This window comes from Podarcis cretensis (genome assembly GCF_951804945.1).
Source record: "Podarcis cretensis genome assembly, chromosome: 5".
Taxonomy (NCBI): Eukaryota; Metazoa; Chordata; class Lepidosauria; order Squamata; family Lacertidae; genus Podarcis; species Podarcis cretensis.
Genome location: NC_137174.1, coordinates 4,564,469 through 4,581,984, shown reverse-complemented (window position 1 = coordinate 4,581,984; position 17,516 = coordinate 4,564,469). Strand labels below are relative to the sequence as shown.

The 17,516-nt window shown below is 42.8% G+C and overlaps 1 protein-coding gene across 3 annotated transcripts in view; it reads right to left on the bottom strand.

The window, feature by feature from the left end:
- SCUBE1 (signal peptide, CUB domain and EGF like domain containing 1) overlaps window positions 1-4,309 on the bottom strand; it is a 193,620-nt gene extending 189,311 nt beyond the window's left edge. For all 3 annotated transcript variants that reach the window (XM_079975127.1, XM_079975128.1, XM_079975129.1), the window contains exons 1-2: window positions 4,190-4,309; window positions 209-331 (exon numbers count right to left, since the gene is read on the bottom strand). In XM_079975127.1, coding sequence (XP_079831253.1) covers window positions 209-331; window positions 4,190-4,280 — 214 coding nt within the window. In that variant the 5' untranslated portion in view covers window positions 4,281-4,309. The remainder of the gene's footprint in view (window positions 1-208; window positions 332-4,189) is intronic.
- Between the last annotated feature and the right edge of the window lie 13,207 nt (window positions 4,310-17,516).

The following is a 17,516-nucleotide window of genomic DNA, read 5'->3' as shown; positions in this document are numbered from 1 at the left end:
TGTAGGATGCTGCAGTTTAGATACAGAACAATTAACAGAAGCAGCAGGAGCTTCTTTCCAATAAACACCACGATCTGAGGATAAGCAGCGGTAAATCTGCATTAATTGTTTCAGGAATTCCACTATTTACAGAAGCACTAGCAGAGTAAATAAAATGGGGTGGGGGTTGGGATAAGTCTGACATAAATAAGAGAGCAGCTAACCTTACCTTCACATTGTTTTCCTTCTCCTTTATAACCTGGTTTGCAAATGCATTTGTATGACTTAGGCGTGTTTTGACAAATTGCATCAATGTGACAGTCGTCTGTCCCTTCTGTGCATTCATCAGCATCTGCATCACAGAACATATAAAAAAAGAAAAACAAGGGATTTCATAAAAACTTTTGAGAGATTCCACTTGGAAAATCTGTTCACCTGAGTTTGCTCCAAGTGTCACCAAAGGCAACCCAGAATTATTTCGATGTCACCACTGCAACATACATACCATAAACAAAACGCAAATGCCTCGTGTCTAGCAAGGAAGAGCTGTAGGCAAAAGAAAACTTAACCCTTGTGAATTGATTTTTTAAAAGATAACCTGGCTCTCCGTAAAATAGTTGGGCATCTTTTGAAGCCATTGGAATGTGCATCGCTATCCAGTGCCATGACTTGTAATGTTTGACTAGTTGCCTGCCACTAAAACAGAATGAAGACCAAAATCCAAACTAGGTTTCTGCCTTAGAAACACACTAACGTTGCCCATATTCATCACGTGAAACTGGGGACCACTTCTTGCATTATTTTTGGCAATGAAGGATGCATAACCAAATACAAAATGCACGCAACTCCATCAAGCGAGACATGTGCCCGCAGTGTATTTTAGCTGTTGTGTCCCTTTAAAATAGATGCAAGTAGAAATCGCACCAGTAAGCTACCTTAGCAGGCACAGAACAAGGCGACAAGGCTGTGAGGCTCAGGAAGAGCAGCAGGGGCACCTGTCACCTGAAGCAGCCATCTCACTCTTAGCTAATGTTAGGGACAGCCTTTCTAACAGGTGAATACTGCAGACAAATGACTGCAGAAGCCTGTTAAACATGCCACAAAGTGAAGTTTAATCCAGCTGAATAGCCTGCTCTCTATGAAGAGATGCAATGACAGCACATACTAAGGAGCAAAACTAACGCAAGCTCCTTGATTTAAATCTGACTACTCTCAGTAGGGTGTAGTAGAATGCAGCCCAATCAGATACACAAGTACTCAGAAGCAGGCCCCACGGAGATCCATGGAACCTACTCTGAAGTAAGTGTGCATAGTATTGTAGCCTTAAAAGGGTCAGGTGTAAAAAGTCTATTTCCAAAGGGGCCAACTGCCTTTCAAGTGAGCAGCCCTTCTGAACATTTTCCACAACTAACGGCATACAATGGATGTCTAGTGTATTATTATTTCCATGCCCCCCCAACTACTTTTTTTTAAAAGGGATACGAAATGCTGTACTGTTGCTGCTGCTGAGAAAATTGATGGAAGAGCTAAAGATAATAAATACTCAGAAAAAGGAGTAAGAGGAAACCCATCAATCCACAATCCATGCTGTTTTACAGCATTAATTCAGGCAAGAGAGATATTCAGGGGAGAGATATTGTCAAGAGAAACAGCAATCCCTGCATAAGGGGGAAGGCACTGGGAATCAGCTGTCCCTTTGGAAGAACTTTGTCTTTGAGAACCAGGCCTTGGGAGACCTTGGTGCTCACGGAAGAAAGTGGCCCAAGGCTATTGATTACTGCCTAAATGTCAATCAGGCAACTCTGCCTTATAGCGAGAAGAGCCTTTAAATGGATTTCCTCATAATTTAATGCCAGAGGCCCATCTGGGGCTCTTTATCTTATTGGCTGCATAGCCTCCACCAGTAATAATGATATGGCTAACAATTAACTGCCTAAAATCATGAGCCACTAAATGTGAAGTTTTAAATTTATAATATAGGTGGCGGGGGGAGCACGGGGAGAGCAGAAAAAGACTCCTCTACCATCCATGTGCAGTTTGTTTCATGCCAATTAGATTAACAGATCCTAAGAAAAGGTGCACCAAAGTGAAAAAGACTTTGATTGTTAGCTTGAAATCCTAACGCTAATTGTTTCAGAAATGCTCACTCAGCCATCTCCAGCGATAAAACAAGGATTCTTCAAAGTCACAGAGGAGGGGAGAGGAGGGGGCTGCTAAGGGGCAGCAGGAATAATCAGATATTGTGGCCAGGCACACATCAGAGAACTTTGCAAGGGGAAGGAATAAAAAGCAGAGAGAGGAACTGTTATTTCGGGCGAACCTTCTAAGAAGTAAAATACTTAAAACACAGACAGGCAAGGTCCCTTCCGAGCTGGTGTGCTCCTAACAAAGCGGAGAAAGAAAGAAGTTTGCTCTCCACGACTGAAAGAGAGAGAGAGAGAGAGAGAGAGAGAGAGAGAGAATAGTGGCTTAATTGGTTTCTTTCTTTTGATTTATTTCAACTGCTCAAGCAGTTCAGAACTAGCTGTGGGGTTTTTTTAATTTTTTTTTAAGTTGGGGGGCAGGTTTCAGTAAATTTTTCAGGGCACAGTTCAGATCACATACACATGCCACTATGTATTCAGTCAGGCAGGGGATAAAATAGGAGGTGGCGCTTTTGTTTCAAATGCCTAAGTTCATACTTTTGACTCATTAAAAGGGGCAAGCGGCTCTCCCATCAAGCTCAGCAGAAGTGACAGCTGGGCTCCTTTCTAATGCCGTCAAAAAACTCAAACTGCGTTGAGCCCAAAGGGGACATTTCACAGCAAACCGAGGATGCCTGAGAGTCAGGCGTGTGAATGCCAATGAGTCAAATGGAAAGGGCAGATCCAACGGCGAAACTTCCTCTGCTGCACAGCTTCTGCTAGGCTCCTTAGGCATTATATTTTTAATCCCTGACCCCTCGCCATTTTTAGGGACAATGGTGGCTTATAGGGAAAGATTAATGCAACTAGACTCCTAGGTCTGTCTTAACCTTCCTGATACTTCTGACAGAAGAACATTAAAAACATAGTAAAACTGAAGTGCACCCCCCAAAAAAGGTCTGCTTTTTTGAATGTGAGAGGGGTCCTGTGCGTTTGTGTGCAGTATCACTATCCCGGCTGAGCCACCTCCAAGGTCAGGGAATTCTACAGCATCCCTCTGGACCAGTAGGGATTGAATACTCAGCTCCATGCACGATTCAGAGGGGCAGAATCACCTACCTACCCCCCCACCCCCCACCGAAGTTGGCTGAAAAGGGGCAAGGCCAGAGCAGTGAATCATGCAGAGACACAGTGGACAGCATCCTCCATGAGTACCTGGATGCTCACAGCAGCATTTAATTATATAATTAAGTTATTTCTCCCAGCGCAGTAGCAGGACACTGTTTGCAAGCTGCTGTTCTAGGAGCATCACTGACTTGTAAGGCAAGGGATAGAGACAGCTGGTCTCCACATATCTCCAGTTAAAATCTCACAAAACATAAACGGAACCACCAAGATGCTCTAAATTTCTGCTGAAAGAGAAAAGAGAAGGAATATATTTTTTCTTGCGTGTTAACACCTACAGCTGCAGGTTCAGGCTATCTGGAAATCTATGGAGGGTCAGAAAAGAAACCCTATAGCTTTAAGATATTTGCCACATTATATTGAACCCTCCCCCCCCCCCAATACAAAGAACCCAAGTCAAAGAAGGGTCAGGCAACTATTCGAAGCACAATAGAAGGATCCTGTGAAAATTTGGCTGGAGCAGGAGCCTGGCTGGGAGGGGCGAGGAAGCACAAGGTGAAGTGAAGCAATCCTAGAATTAACCTTTTTGCGCTGCTGCTGCTGCTGCTGCTGCTATATGGCAAGTGGCTCAACTTCTCTGTCTAGACAGGTTGACCCCGGACACTCCGAACTGGTGGCTCTGCATCTCCCGCTTCGGGGAAAACAACTTTTAAGAGGAGCCGGGTGTCTGAGAGGCGCGAAACAAAGCTGGAAAAGAAAGTCCTGCCCCGAAAAGACCCTCCTCCTCCCCCCCCCGCCATGCAACTTCTCCCTCTCCGGAGGCAGAGCTCCTGCTCCATCCCGGGAGAAGCCGCTTTCCCTCCTCCTCCTCCGCCGCCGCCGCCTCCTCTCTCCCCGCCGCCAACCTGAGCCCCCCGAGCGCCTCCTCCTCCTCCTCCTCGTCCTCCGGCTGCTGCCCTTACCTGGGACGCCGCTGGCGTCGGCGGCGGCGCTGCGCGGGTGCAGGAGGGCGAGCGCCAAGCCCAAGTGCCACGCCAGGCGCACAGTCCCCATGGCAATGAGGCGACCCGGCGCGAGGTGGGGCGTGCGCGGCTGTGCCCGGGGCGCGCTCGGCGCTGGCCGACTCGCCGCCGCAGGAACGGACGCGCCCACAGCGCCCCGCTGATTCGCGGGGGCGCCGCGCGGGGGCGGGGCGGGCGGGGAGGGAGGCCAATCGCCGGCTGGGGATCTGGGGCTCCGGGCAGCAGCAGCGCCAGGGAGGGCAGAGGGGCCAGGGGGGCGCCGGGGGGGCGCTTGGGGGGCGCTGCTGCTGCTGCTGCTGCTGCTGCCACCTCCGCCCAAAGCAAAAGATCTCCGAGAACATTATTAGGAAAAGTCCTGTGACCTTGCTGCTCAGTTGGCTCTTTTTGATTTTTTTTTTTTAATGCATTGCAATCTTATTTTTAATGGATTATATTCGCGTAACGGTGGGTTGCAATTTCCGCCTCAGCGTTACCCGCTGATGTTTCGAGAGTTATTTCTATAGCGTGCTATTACTCTGTTCTCACGGGCTGCTCAGTACGGCTTGATTCGATGCAAGTTGCTCGTGTGAAGTGTGACTCATCTGGGTCGGGTTGTTCTCAGGTGCCTCGTCTTTGTGGATCATTCTGTCGCTGCTTCGGTTTGTCAGCCGCCTTGTGCACAGCGACACAGAAAGGCGGTATACACCTAAGAAGGGAAATGAAAACGAAGTTTCCCTACCTCTTTCTCTCTCTCTCTCTCAAATGCAAACCACCAATTAAAATTATTAGTGTCAGCCCTTAACACTCTCTTGCTCTCCTTTCCAAGAAAACTCCCTTCAGTGGCAGACCCTGCTCTTCATTTTGCCCCTTGACCTGCAGTCAGAGGGGAAGGGTGGCTGGCTGCCTTACCCGACTGTTTGCAGAGGTTGCATTAGATAATGTGCAGGAATGGGGTCGCCAGCTGGTCAGCTCGTCTTGCTGTCCACCGCCCCCCAATGCCTTTTGCACAGCCAGCTGATAACTGCCAAGTGTCCTTGGTGCAGAGATCACCGACAGGATTTGGTTGTAACTTGCTTTGGGTTGCCTCAGGCAAGACAAATCAACTCACAAATTTAATAAATAATAATAGCTGCCCAGAGTTGGCTGGAGCAACCCAGACAGATGGGCGGGGTACAAATAAAGTTGTTGTTGTTAGCAGTGGCGGAAGCAGTACCAAAATGCCAATAAAGGCAGAAAGAAACATGCGCACCCTCCAACATTTCTCCGATGCAAATAGTGATGTCCCATTCCATAATGATAATTTTACTAACCCCACACATCTGACTGGGTTGCCCCAGCCACTCTAGGCACCTTCCAACATATATAAAAACATAATAAAACATTAAACATTAAAAAGCCTTCCCTATACAGGGTTGCCTTCAGACGGGGGTGTCAGATAACTCCATACCCTCCAACATTTATCTAATGAAAATAGGGACATCCTAAGGAAAAGCAGGACATTCTGGGATCAAACCAGAAACTGCAACAGCTTCTCTAAATCAGGTGGGTCTCGGTGACAATGTTTACCAAACACTCAAGTTCATAATCTCTGGATGGCTGTGGACACTTGGCTGTGCCACCCTAACCAAACTTGGAAGCTGGCTTAGGTGCACAGCCTTAAAGGTCCCTTGTGTAGGCAGAGAGCGGCTGCCGTCTCCAGCAACTGCCCTTTTTATTTTTCTTGCTTCCCGAGGCGAAAAGTTTGACCCCCACCTTTTTCCCCCTTCCCTCCTCAGGTGCACAGCCGACATATTTCAACGAGCCTTATAGCCTGGCCTAGGCGTGTTTGCTGTGGTCATTGGGACGCCATTCCTAGAAAATGTGCCTCGTATTGCAGCCTCCAACATTTTCAGAGCTGCAAGGATTTGACTGCCTGATTTGCAAAGAAATGGCTCCCCTCAAGCTAAAGGCAGGAATCTTTGAAGCCCACAGTCCAGCAAACCCAACAGCAGATCTCCTTGACAACCACTAAGAGGGATTCCCCCCCCTCCCCTTTCTTGGGCACAGACTAAAAGAAAACTTTTTGTATGTGCCTTTTTTCCCCTTTCCCTTCAGGCTCATCTAACCCTTAGTTCTGCCTTTTCCACTCCCTTCAGGTCATTACCATTAATACCAGCCACTAGATTTCCATAACGTTTGAACAGAGCTAAAAGGACTCCCCTCCCTTTTCTTGGGTATTTTAATTTCCTGCAATGTCAAGTGACAACGTTGTTGTTGTTGTTGATGACGATTTTAGCAAGGACATATTGAATTGGCTAGATTACTGAACTAGTGATAAAATGTAGCTCTTTTTATTAAAACAAAAAATACAGAGGAGGGGATTCAGAGGGTTGCTCCTTTTTAAGTGCAGATAATAATCATGTCAAAGTCGGCTACATGTGAATTTTCCAGCAGTACAAAAATTGCTTTCTTTAGTTCATTTTTCTTAGATATTATGAGTAGCGTAGGAAGGTAAGCTCATGTGCTGCCAAGCTTTCTTCCATATAACTATATAACCAGTGTTTCTAAAAGCTTAGTATTGAATTAAGAAACTATAGATAGAAGATTCCTCAGCCTGCTTTTATATTAGTTCCTTTATGCAAAATACTTCCTACAGAAATAGATTTCCATTTGAAACAGGAGTGAGAAGAGAGACAAAATAAATTATAACATGTAAAACACTAATTGCGGATAAATGAGTTAAATTCCACTCCAACACATTATACATGGTGCAATAGCAGCTCCAACATACAGACATTTCAGAAGAAGAAGAAATGATTTGGTATTTTTAAAGTCCTTGTTAATTCTTAATTATAAAAATCTAGAAATCCAATCTGTGATATATAATTTTAAATTTTTTATTATTATTAGGAATTAGTTTTGAATTCTTATTCTTCATCTATTGTGTTCATTCAGTTTATTTGTTTGTTTGTATATGCCATTTTATACTGCCCCCTTTAGCCCCAAAGGCTCTCAGAGTGGCTTATAAAAATCAGTGTTAAGAGACGCGCTGCCCTCAGGTTTACAAACGAGGAAGGCACAAGGAAAGGACTTCTCAAATGTCTGCACCTCTCTCTCTCTCTCTCTCTCTCTGGATCTTGTTATTTCTTTAAGGCGTTTCTTTGCTCTGCTCTCCTGTACATTTGTGCAGAAAAGGCATGAAGAAGTTGTGAGTTTCTTGCTGAGCTTTCTCTCTGCAAATGTCCCTGGGGAAGCTTATCTGGTACCTTAGAGCTCCATCTAGTGAACTTCAATACATTTTAAGCAGAAATTTCATTCTTTAAAAGATGGACATGCTAGAACTACCATTTAACAGACAGCTATGGCAAACATTCTGGATACGAAAATCCTCCTATTAAAAACAACCAATCACATCAAAAGCAAACCATTCAAATAACAATGTGTAACAAGCAGTTAAAGAAACGAGGCAGTGGCAAAAGTAATCGTTTGTTTAAAAACTGCCAAAACAAATATTTTCTTAAAAAAAATAAAATATATTTTTATTGGTTTGTACATATATCTTCCAAATAAAACATAGCATCTCTCATCTTATACTACATTTTGGCTATAAGCCTAGGACTTCCATCAACCACGTCTAGTGATTTTCGACCTTCATCTCTTAGTCTTGCATTTCCTTATCTTAACTATTACTTTAAAATCCATTCTCCTAAAATTTTTCCTGTAATATTTCATATAGTTCTCCTTACAAAACTTATTGTAATCCCACAAGCGTAGTCAGCTGATTACAATTGTTTTTCAAATAACCCGCAAATTTACTCCAATCCTTCAAGAATTTCCAGTCCCGCTGGTTTCAAATTCTTCCTGTCATCTTATCCAATACTGCGTAGTCCATTAATTTCATCTGCCACTCCTCTTTCGTCGGCAATTCTTCCTGCTTCCATTTTTGTGCCAATAAAACTCTTGCTGCCATTGTCGCATATAAAAACAGTTTTTTATCTTGCCTATTAATGTCCATGCCTACAATCCCAAGTAAAAATGCTTCTGGCTTTTTAATAAATGTAAATTTCAACATCTTTTTCATCTCATTGTAAATCATTTTCCAGAAACCTTTCACCTTTTTGCATTCCCACCACAGATGATAAAAAGTACCTTCTTTTTCCTTACATTTCCAACATTTGTTACTTATTTTATACATTTTAGCTAATTTCACTGGTGTAATATACCATTTGTACATCATTTTCATCATATTTTCTTTCAAGGCATGCAGTAAATTTTATTTCTTCTTTCCACAATTTCTCCCAGTCTTTTAACTGTATATTATAACCAAAATCTTTGGCCCAATGTATCATAACCGACTTAACCTCTTCGTCTTTCAAAAGCCATTCCAACAGCAACAAAACGAATAGATTTTAAATTGCCATCTAAAGCCAATTTCCAAATGCAGATGGAAGAGTATTCCAAAGCCGTGCTGCCACCACTGAAAAGGTCCTGTTCCTTGTGCTTATCCACTGGAACATTGCAATGGCACTATCTGAAGCTGATCTCAGAATCTGGGTGGTTCTGTATAGGAGCAAGAGGCCTTTGAGGGCTCTATAAGTCAGTACCAGCACTTTAGATGGATCCCAGAAATAAATAGGTAATCAATGTTTATGCGGGGTTTGTGTTTCCTTCTAAAAGAGGGAGAGTGGTGTCTTTTACACATATATACAACCTGTCCCTATGGCGGAGAGGTTCCCAGATTTAACACCCCAAAAGTGTCTGCTTCTCCCATAGCCCCAGCCTTGGATTCCAACAGAAATCAGGCATGAAGTCTCTCAGCTGCTCAGCCTGCAGCTTGCCACACAAATTCCCAACTCTGGCCTTGCTAACTACCAGCGAATTAGACTACTACCTGGCACAGAGCCACTTCCCTTGTTTCCTTCATGGCCCATACCTAGAGGGCCATTGCCTCACCAAGAAGCTAGCCTGGCTGTTCCAGGAATTGAGGAGCCATGCTGGACCCAGGAATTAGAAGGAGGCTCAGGTATACAGCCTACTCCCGCAAACACATAACAGACATTATATGCACCAATCTGTGACTGCTCAACGAAAATCTGCCCCCAATATTTCAGAGCAATTTAACTTTGCCATACTCTTTTTATTAAGCCACCAGGAACCAAAAGTAAGAAGGCATGCTGCGCCTGAGCAGCCACAAACAAATGCTTCTACAATTCTCCACCCACCCACCCAACGCCAACTGATAACTTCACAATCCTGAGGCTTTGAAGAGAGGTATATTTGAAAGAGCTGAATATAACAATTGTCAAGAAACAACTAAGTGCCTCCCCCCAGCTTTCTAATGTTAACTACCCTATAATTTCCCGAATATCAGACTTCTAAAGTTGGACATTTGTCTTTGGGGAAGGAGTGTGGGGAAGAGAACAGCCACCATGGAAGAGTTCCTCTCCCCTCTTTTTCTTGCTGCCATGATTTTGGGGTTCCTCCTTTGCCCTCCATCACTTCTTGCCCTCTCCCTTACTACTGAGGATCTCCAACACAATACCTTTCAAGTCTGAAACTATCCCAGCCAAACTGCCATGACCTTCCGACACCGGAAGCCCCTCAAAAGCTGCTGAAGTTTCTTTCTCCCTAACGGGAGATCCCATATGTAGGGTCACTGAACCAGCTCTGCTTATAAACCGGCTGCATTTGGCTCTTCCCCTCCCCCAGTTCTTTCCATTCAAGTTCGAGAACTTTACAACTTTAAGAACTTGTGCCTGAGTTTGCTCTTCCCTCCTCACCTCTTTTTCCTTTTGTGTCGTGTGTTTTAGGTTGTAAGCCTGCAGGCATGCACTTTCCTTGTGGTTATTGATCTTAGGTGAGCCTTTTTGGCTGAAGAGTGGAGTCATAAGCAAGTCCTGAGTTTGGTTTCTTTGAATGAAAAAGCACCGGAGACACAGAGCATTTAAAAAGCTTGCTTTATTTACAAATGTACAAGCAGAGCATAATGGAGACAGAAAGCCAATGTTGCAAGGAAGGAGTTTTGCCGGAAAATTGCCTAATAGAGGAATGACTGGCCAGCTGCTGCAGCACTATGAAGCTGCTGTATATGGAGTGTGACCTTTGGTGTATGTGTTGCAGCAATAATGCAGCCCCAGGTTGCATCAACAAAAGTGTAGGTCTTAGTAGACTACAAGCTTAACATGAGTCAACAGTGCGATGGAGCAGCAGCAAAAAAGAAAAAAAAGCTAATGCCATTCTAGGCTGCAGATCTAGTGTCCAGATCAAAGGAAGTTATATAAGTAATATTCCCACTCTATTCTGCCTTGGTCAGACCACACCTGGAGTCCTATGTCAAGTTCTGGGCTCCACAATTTAAGAAGGATGTTGATAAGCTGGAACGGGTGCAGAGGAGGGCGACCAAGATGATCAAGGGTCTGGAAAGCCTTATGAGGAATGGTTGAAGGAGTTGGGTACGTTTAGCCTGGAAAAGAGGAGACTGAGAGGAGGTATGAGAAACATCTTCAAATATCGGAAGGGTTGGCACATGGAAGATGGAAGCAGCTTGTTTTCTGCTGCTCCAAAGGGTAGAAGCTGAACCAATTGATTCAAATTATGAGAAAAGAATTTCTGACTAAACTGAAGTTTTGCTTTTTCTTATTTCTTTTTTTTTAATAAAAAGACAGGTTTAGGACCAGGCTGACAGTGTTACAATGTTAGGAATTGTATGGGTCTGGAGAGAACACTAACTAGTCTTTTTTGAGATTATTTTCTGTGTCTCCTTTCTTGGTTTCAACTGCTTGGATTTTTTAATATAAAAAAATAGCACTTACACTTTGCATTTCAACTCCATTAATCACTGTGATGAGAAATTTTAAAATAGAAAAGAAGAGGGCACGGATCTTATTTTTTTGGCAGGCATTTGCTTTTTCCTCTCATTATTGGTCTTTTAAAGAAAACAACCAGGAGGAATGCACAATTTTCACACTAAAGAAAAATAACGGGGATTCAGAGCTGGAAACTCAATCTAGGCACCGCTTAAGAAAAGCTTCCCTGGAATAGCCTAACTGCTGGAGGGTGTGAGTTCCAGCATTGCAGCATCCAGTTAAAGGGTTGAGAACCAGATTTGTACAGTCTCACAGAGCTAGAGCCATAACACAGAGATGCAAAATCATGTGCAATGATATGGCTATGCCCACACTCACACTGCAGGGGGGGGGTTGGGGGGGCAGGGGTGGAATGCAGGCCTTAAGATGTTATCCTTTTGCCACAGAAATCATGTAGGTTCATCCCTACATGTTAAGGGCCTTGAAACAAAAGCAAGAGGAGGCTGATAACTAAGCAGAGCTCTAGTAACGTAACTGCTTCTGATATGCTAATTTTAGTGGATGTTTTGTTTAAAAGTCACAAAACAGTAATTCTCCATATTAAGTTTTGGTTGTTTTGGAAGGCTGGCCACCTCCTTCTAGAATTGGGGAATCATGTAGACTGTGGTCAGTGAGGGCATTGTTGCCTGGGCAGGGACCTGCCCAATAGCATCTTTTTTTTTTTAATGAATATTTATTAGCATTTTTAAAAACAAGACAAAAACAAAAATAGACAAAAGGTAACAAAAATCCAAAACTTACAAACAATTAAAAACACATAAAATTTCAATTACTTATTTTCATTTAACTTGTTTCTCAGACCTCCTCACACCTCCCCTTCTTGTATTCCAATTTAAATTATTAGCTCAGCAAGTTCTTATTGCTTATTTCTCAACTTTAACTTAATAATTTATTTTAGCATGTTGTTATTTCACTTTTCCTCTTTTCTTCCATATTCTCAATTTATTTTTGCAAACTTTATTTTCATTTAATTTAAACCATTTTAAAAACCAATTTTAGGTTATCCAAACTTAAACATCAATATTTATACATCATCACTCATTCTTAAACATTTTTCCTAAAGTCGACCAATAGCATCTAAAGCCATTTTTTTTAGCAACCCCTACCCTCCACTCTTTTCTGCCCCACACCCATTTTAGACTTCCGTTTGAACTTAGAGGGTTCTGGAGGAATTCTCCTGTTTTCTGGCCAGTCAGCTGTCTGCCCCACTGCCCTTAGCCAATCCCCAACTATTCCTGTGTTGTGGAGGTCCCACCTATGTTTCTTTTAATTTGCAAAGACCTCCATGTAAAGTCCGATATTTGTAGGCCTGAATATCTTGATTGTGTCCAATATCCATTTTTTCCTTTGATTTTTAGGTTCTCCCCATTATTTCAAACCTACACACACATTCCCTGAATCAAAAACAGGGGGAAGGCAGGCTAGAGATAGACTACTTCTTCTTCTTCTTCTTCTTCTTCTTCTTCTTCTTCTTCTTCTTCTTCTTCTTCTTCTCCTTCTCCTTCTCCTTCTCCTTCTCCTTCTCCTTCTCTTTCTCCTCCTCCTCCTCCTCCTCCTCCTCCTTATTCTTATTCTTATTCTTATTCTTATTCTTTATCAGTATGTAATTTATATCCATTTTAATTCTCCTCTAGGGATCTCCCTGGAGGTGGTATTCATGGGTCTCCCTTTCCATATGTTATCCTTAAAACCTTAAAAGCCCCCACCGTGAGATAGATTACCGTATACTGAGGGAAAGCAACTGGTGCAAGACCACACAAGGAACTTAATGACTGAGTCGTCATTTGAACTCTGATCTCCCAGGTACCAGCCCAGTTAATATCCCTCCACCTTATATCATGTTCTGGGAAGAAGATGTAGAAGCAAATAAGTTGGAGGGGAATAATATTTTCCCATTGGTCTGGAAACTTACGGGTTCCCTTGTTCACAGTCCTGTGTGGTACCTATAGAACCAGCCAATTTAGGCTCTACTCCTGTACATTCTTCCCAGGGAGCAATCCCCATGGAATTCAATGGAGATTACTTTTGGTTTATTTGACATGAACCCACACTAGATATTGTGAGAGCAGATCTGAACCAAGGTAAGACAGTTAGGTGTTAAGTAGTTGTCCGTTGTTGCTGCTGCTTCTGCTGCCCCTTTCTTCTTCTTCTTCTTCTTCTTCTTCTTCTTCTTCTTCTTCTTCTTCTTCTTTGTAAAGGAGAACCAATAAGGTTATCAGATTTTTTTTCAGTGAATCAGGGGACGCTTTTCAACTTCCTACTAAATAGATGGATTTTGTCAGGGGACCGATTTGTAAATCTGGGGACTGTCCCCTGGAAACAGGGACGTCTGGTAACATATTTTGTAAAGGAGACCAATAGGGAGAGAATCAGAATCGGTGAGGCCACAGATCATTTCTGCCTATAGAGAAGCAACTGTGACAGCAGGGACCGCTCTCTGAACCAAAGTAAGACCCTTTTCAGTTAGGTTGCACACTAAATATTTTTGCAACTGCAGTGTTTAAATGTCCACAGTATCTTTGCAAAAGAGGAGGCTGGGGAGAAAAACGAGAGCAACTGGCCATGACCCTGTGACCTCCTTAGTCTTGCCCCATGACTGCCCAGCTGCCACTTGCTACAGTGGGGGAAATCCCTTTCTCTCTCCTCTTACTGGTTCACACAGGGCTGCTGCTTGCATCATAAACTCACACCACACTTTGCTTCCTCCCTGATCTTGGGTACTGCTAAATGTTTATAGATTCACTGATGCCACCATTTTAGCTACCAGCAATTTCTGTAGTAAATTTCCAAAAGATTACTTTCTTCCTTTATCTCCTTTCAGTTCAAAAACGTATATGCTCATCATTTGCTGACTAGGGCATCAAGTGCTGACTTAGCGTTTGTGCTGGAGGCATCACAGATTGATCATTGCAGCAGAACATTCACATGCAATGCTTTTCTCTGGAGACTGTTCACACTTCTAGCTGACAGTCAACAAATGTTGGTTATCAAATAATGGACATATTGGTAATCAAATAATGGTGAACCAGCCATTAATTTTCTTATTTGACTGAATGAACTTCAAAAATTCCTTCAATGAAGAGGGATTTGGGGGTTTCCCGTGTTTTCCTTTCTTGTCTGACAGAAATTTTTCTGTAGGCATTATTTTACGTTACAGTCTTCCACAAGAACTTTATGACCAGATCAGAATTTATTATTTTATTTATTACATGTATATGTATAACCCTTCCTTCCAAAGGAGCCCAGTGCAACCAACAAAAAGTGATAAAAACAATTTAAAAAATCTAAAAACTGGTTCCAGTACAGATGCAGACTGGAAAGATTTCAGCTTAAAAGGCAAGAGAAGGCCCTTGTCTAATGTTCAAGGGGAGGTGCTGAAACCCTAAAGGCCCGATTCCAACACTGGGCAGAATTGATTTCCTGATAAGATGGTATCTACAGGAGCCTTCCACCTGCACAGTGCAGTGGTCGGTTGGGTTTATAAGGGGTGAGACAGTATTTCAGATATCCTCGTGCCAAGCTGTGTATGGCTTTATATATTAAAATCAGCACCTTGGACTCCAGCAGTGAATTGGCAGACAGTGCAATTCTTTCACAACGGCAGCCCCACATAGAGTACATTGCAGTAATACAGCTTGGAGGTTACCAGCACATGGGTTACATTTATTCAACAACCGATGTATTAATTTAAATAAATTAGTTTGACAACATCTTTGGGGGGCTTAGGACACCCCTGTTGATTACAATTCTCAGTGTCTGGTGGCTCTTCAACATGGTGCACATGCACATATGATAACTGAAAATGGAAAATTCACATTTCTTTAGATTTGGTGTTCCCATTAGTCATTCCTTAATTGTTTGGTTAAATAAGGCTGAATATTATGTCATACCTGTCCTTATGTTCCAATTTCACTGCAACATGGGCTTAAAATATTCTGATCTACCACAGAATAAAGGTAAAGGTAAAGGTACCCCTGCCCATACGGGCCAGTCTTGACAGACTCTGGGGTTGTGGGCCCATCTCACCTAAGAGGCCAGGGGCCAGCGCTGTCCGGAGACACTTCCAGGTCACGTGGCCAGCGTGACATCGCTGCTCTGGCGAGCCAGAGCTGCACACGGAAACGCCGTTTACCTTCCCGCTGGTAAGCGGTCCCTATTTATCTACTTGCACCCGGAGGTGCTTTCGAACTGCTAGGTTGGCAGGCGCTGGGACCGAGCAGCGGGAGCGCACCCCGCCGCAGGTATTCAAACCGCCGACCTTTCGATCGGCAAGCCCTAGGCGCTGAGGCTTTAACCCACAGCGCCACCTGCGTCCCAGCGCCACCTGCGTCCCAGCGCCACCTGCGTCCCACCACAGAATAGAAGAAAATAAATTGGAGAATAACCATCTAAAAATTTAAGTCTCAGCACGAAAATTCTAGGATAGACAGGATGGGGTGGTTATTGTTGTGGAATGCCAAAGTCAAAATATTGAAAGAATGTCACATCAATGCAAAATCATAATCAGAACAATACCATAACATATACATTGTATTAAATATAACAAGAAACAAACAGAAAGATATAATGAAAGCTCTTTCAGCAAAACTTCAGACTTAAAGAAATCAGTACAAATAGAAGCCTCTGTTCCAGCACCATTCCTCCTTAGCTTCTGTGCAGCCACCACAAATATAGAAATCTTTTGTATGACATACTTCCCTAGTTTATATAGGGAAGTTTATATGTTAACCTGCTTATTTATATTTGCCTTTTAGCATGGTTTTATGCTGCTATGAATTTATTTTTTAGTTCCATATAAATGGGACAACATGTATTGCATAATAATGTAAGTCTTCAAAAGTTTGTGGGTCACAAATGAGTAATCATTCTTCTATTGTAATCTTATGGCAGCAGCAACCACTGAGTGGCATTGCTTGGGATCTTCAGGTCAAACGGCCCTCTGAAAACAGATCTCTAATAAACATACTTCTTATAGGTAGCAAAATAATGAAACCTGAATCAGCTCCACATCATGCTAGATATATAACTCGCCTCATTCAGACTTGTGAATCATAAGAGCCCTCTTGGGTTAGCCCAATGGCCCATCTAGTCCTCATCCTGTTCTCACAGTGGCCAACCACATGCTTATGGGGAGCCAATAAGCAGGAACTGAGCACAATCCAGCCTCCTGCTAATCTCTGCGACATGGAAAACATGAAAAATGATGGAAACCTTCTAAAGGGACATGAAGTGGACTCAGTGAAAGTATTTTGTATTCCTGTGATGCTGGCTAAGTGTACGGAACTATATTCTGCACAGGAGTGCTATTGCGATTTCAGCAGGAGAGTATGATTAAATGGCCCATTCTTGGATAAATTGAGATTAAACCATATAGAGCCATATATTTTAAGAACATTTGTTACGATGAGTTTTTTTTTTTTAATTCCCCATAATGATACAGGCCAAGCACACAAGGGGTGGTTGTGTTAATCTAGCAAAAACTATGGAATCCACGAAGGCGAAATCTTTTCTGGGATCAATTTTTCAGACGTAGCTTCAAGTAATTCTTTTGGGAAACATAATAAATTGTGCACAGGCACCAGCAGCTGCAGCTGGGACCAGAGCTCTCAAAAGCTGGATGTTCTCCACCATCTTCATTGACTTGCTCATGGCCTTTCACAACCAGTAGGCCATCTCTCAGAGTCTCTTTCCTTAGGGCAAAGGCACCCTCTGGGTCTCCACCTCTTGCTTTCCCAGCTACCATTGAAGCTGCAATGCTTGGCAGGAGAGGCTTCAGTATTGAGGAGGGTTGCAAACCCACCCATTTGGTTCTTGTTCTACTGCTGGTCGTCTCCAGATCCGCCTGATGCCCACCAACTGCTGGGGCAAGCCAACTATCTGACCTTGCCAGCCGCCACAGATGCAGAAGCCCCCTTCCTTTTTTAAAAATATATTTTTATTGAGATTTTAAAGGTTACAAAAATAAAAAATAAACAACATATTTAAACAAAAATAAAAATACAGAACAATACAAGAACAGAGGAAAAAAACCAGAAAAAATGCAGATAATTAAAGGAAAAAAAACAAATCAATCCTTTACATAACTTTCTTTCCTTTGCTTATTTCCTTGACCTCCTCACACCTCCCTTTTTTGTATTCTAATTCAATTAGATATTTCAGCAAATCCTTTCCATCTTTATTTCTATCCTAATGATTTATCTTAATATACTATAATTTTACATTCTGTTCTTTCACCAATTAACCATCCATTTTTACTTAATCCTTTATATCATTTCTGCTAAAACCACATTACTTCATTCCAACATCCTTCTAACATTCCTTAATTTTACAATGTTTCTGTAGGTAAACTTTAAATTTCTTCCAATCTTCTTCCACCAACTCTTCTCCTTGGTCTCGGATTCTGCCAGTCATTTCCGCCAGTCCATCACCTTCATCTGCCACAG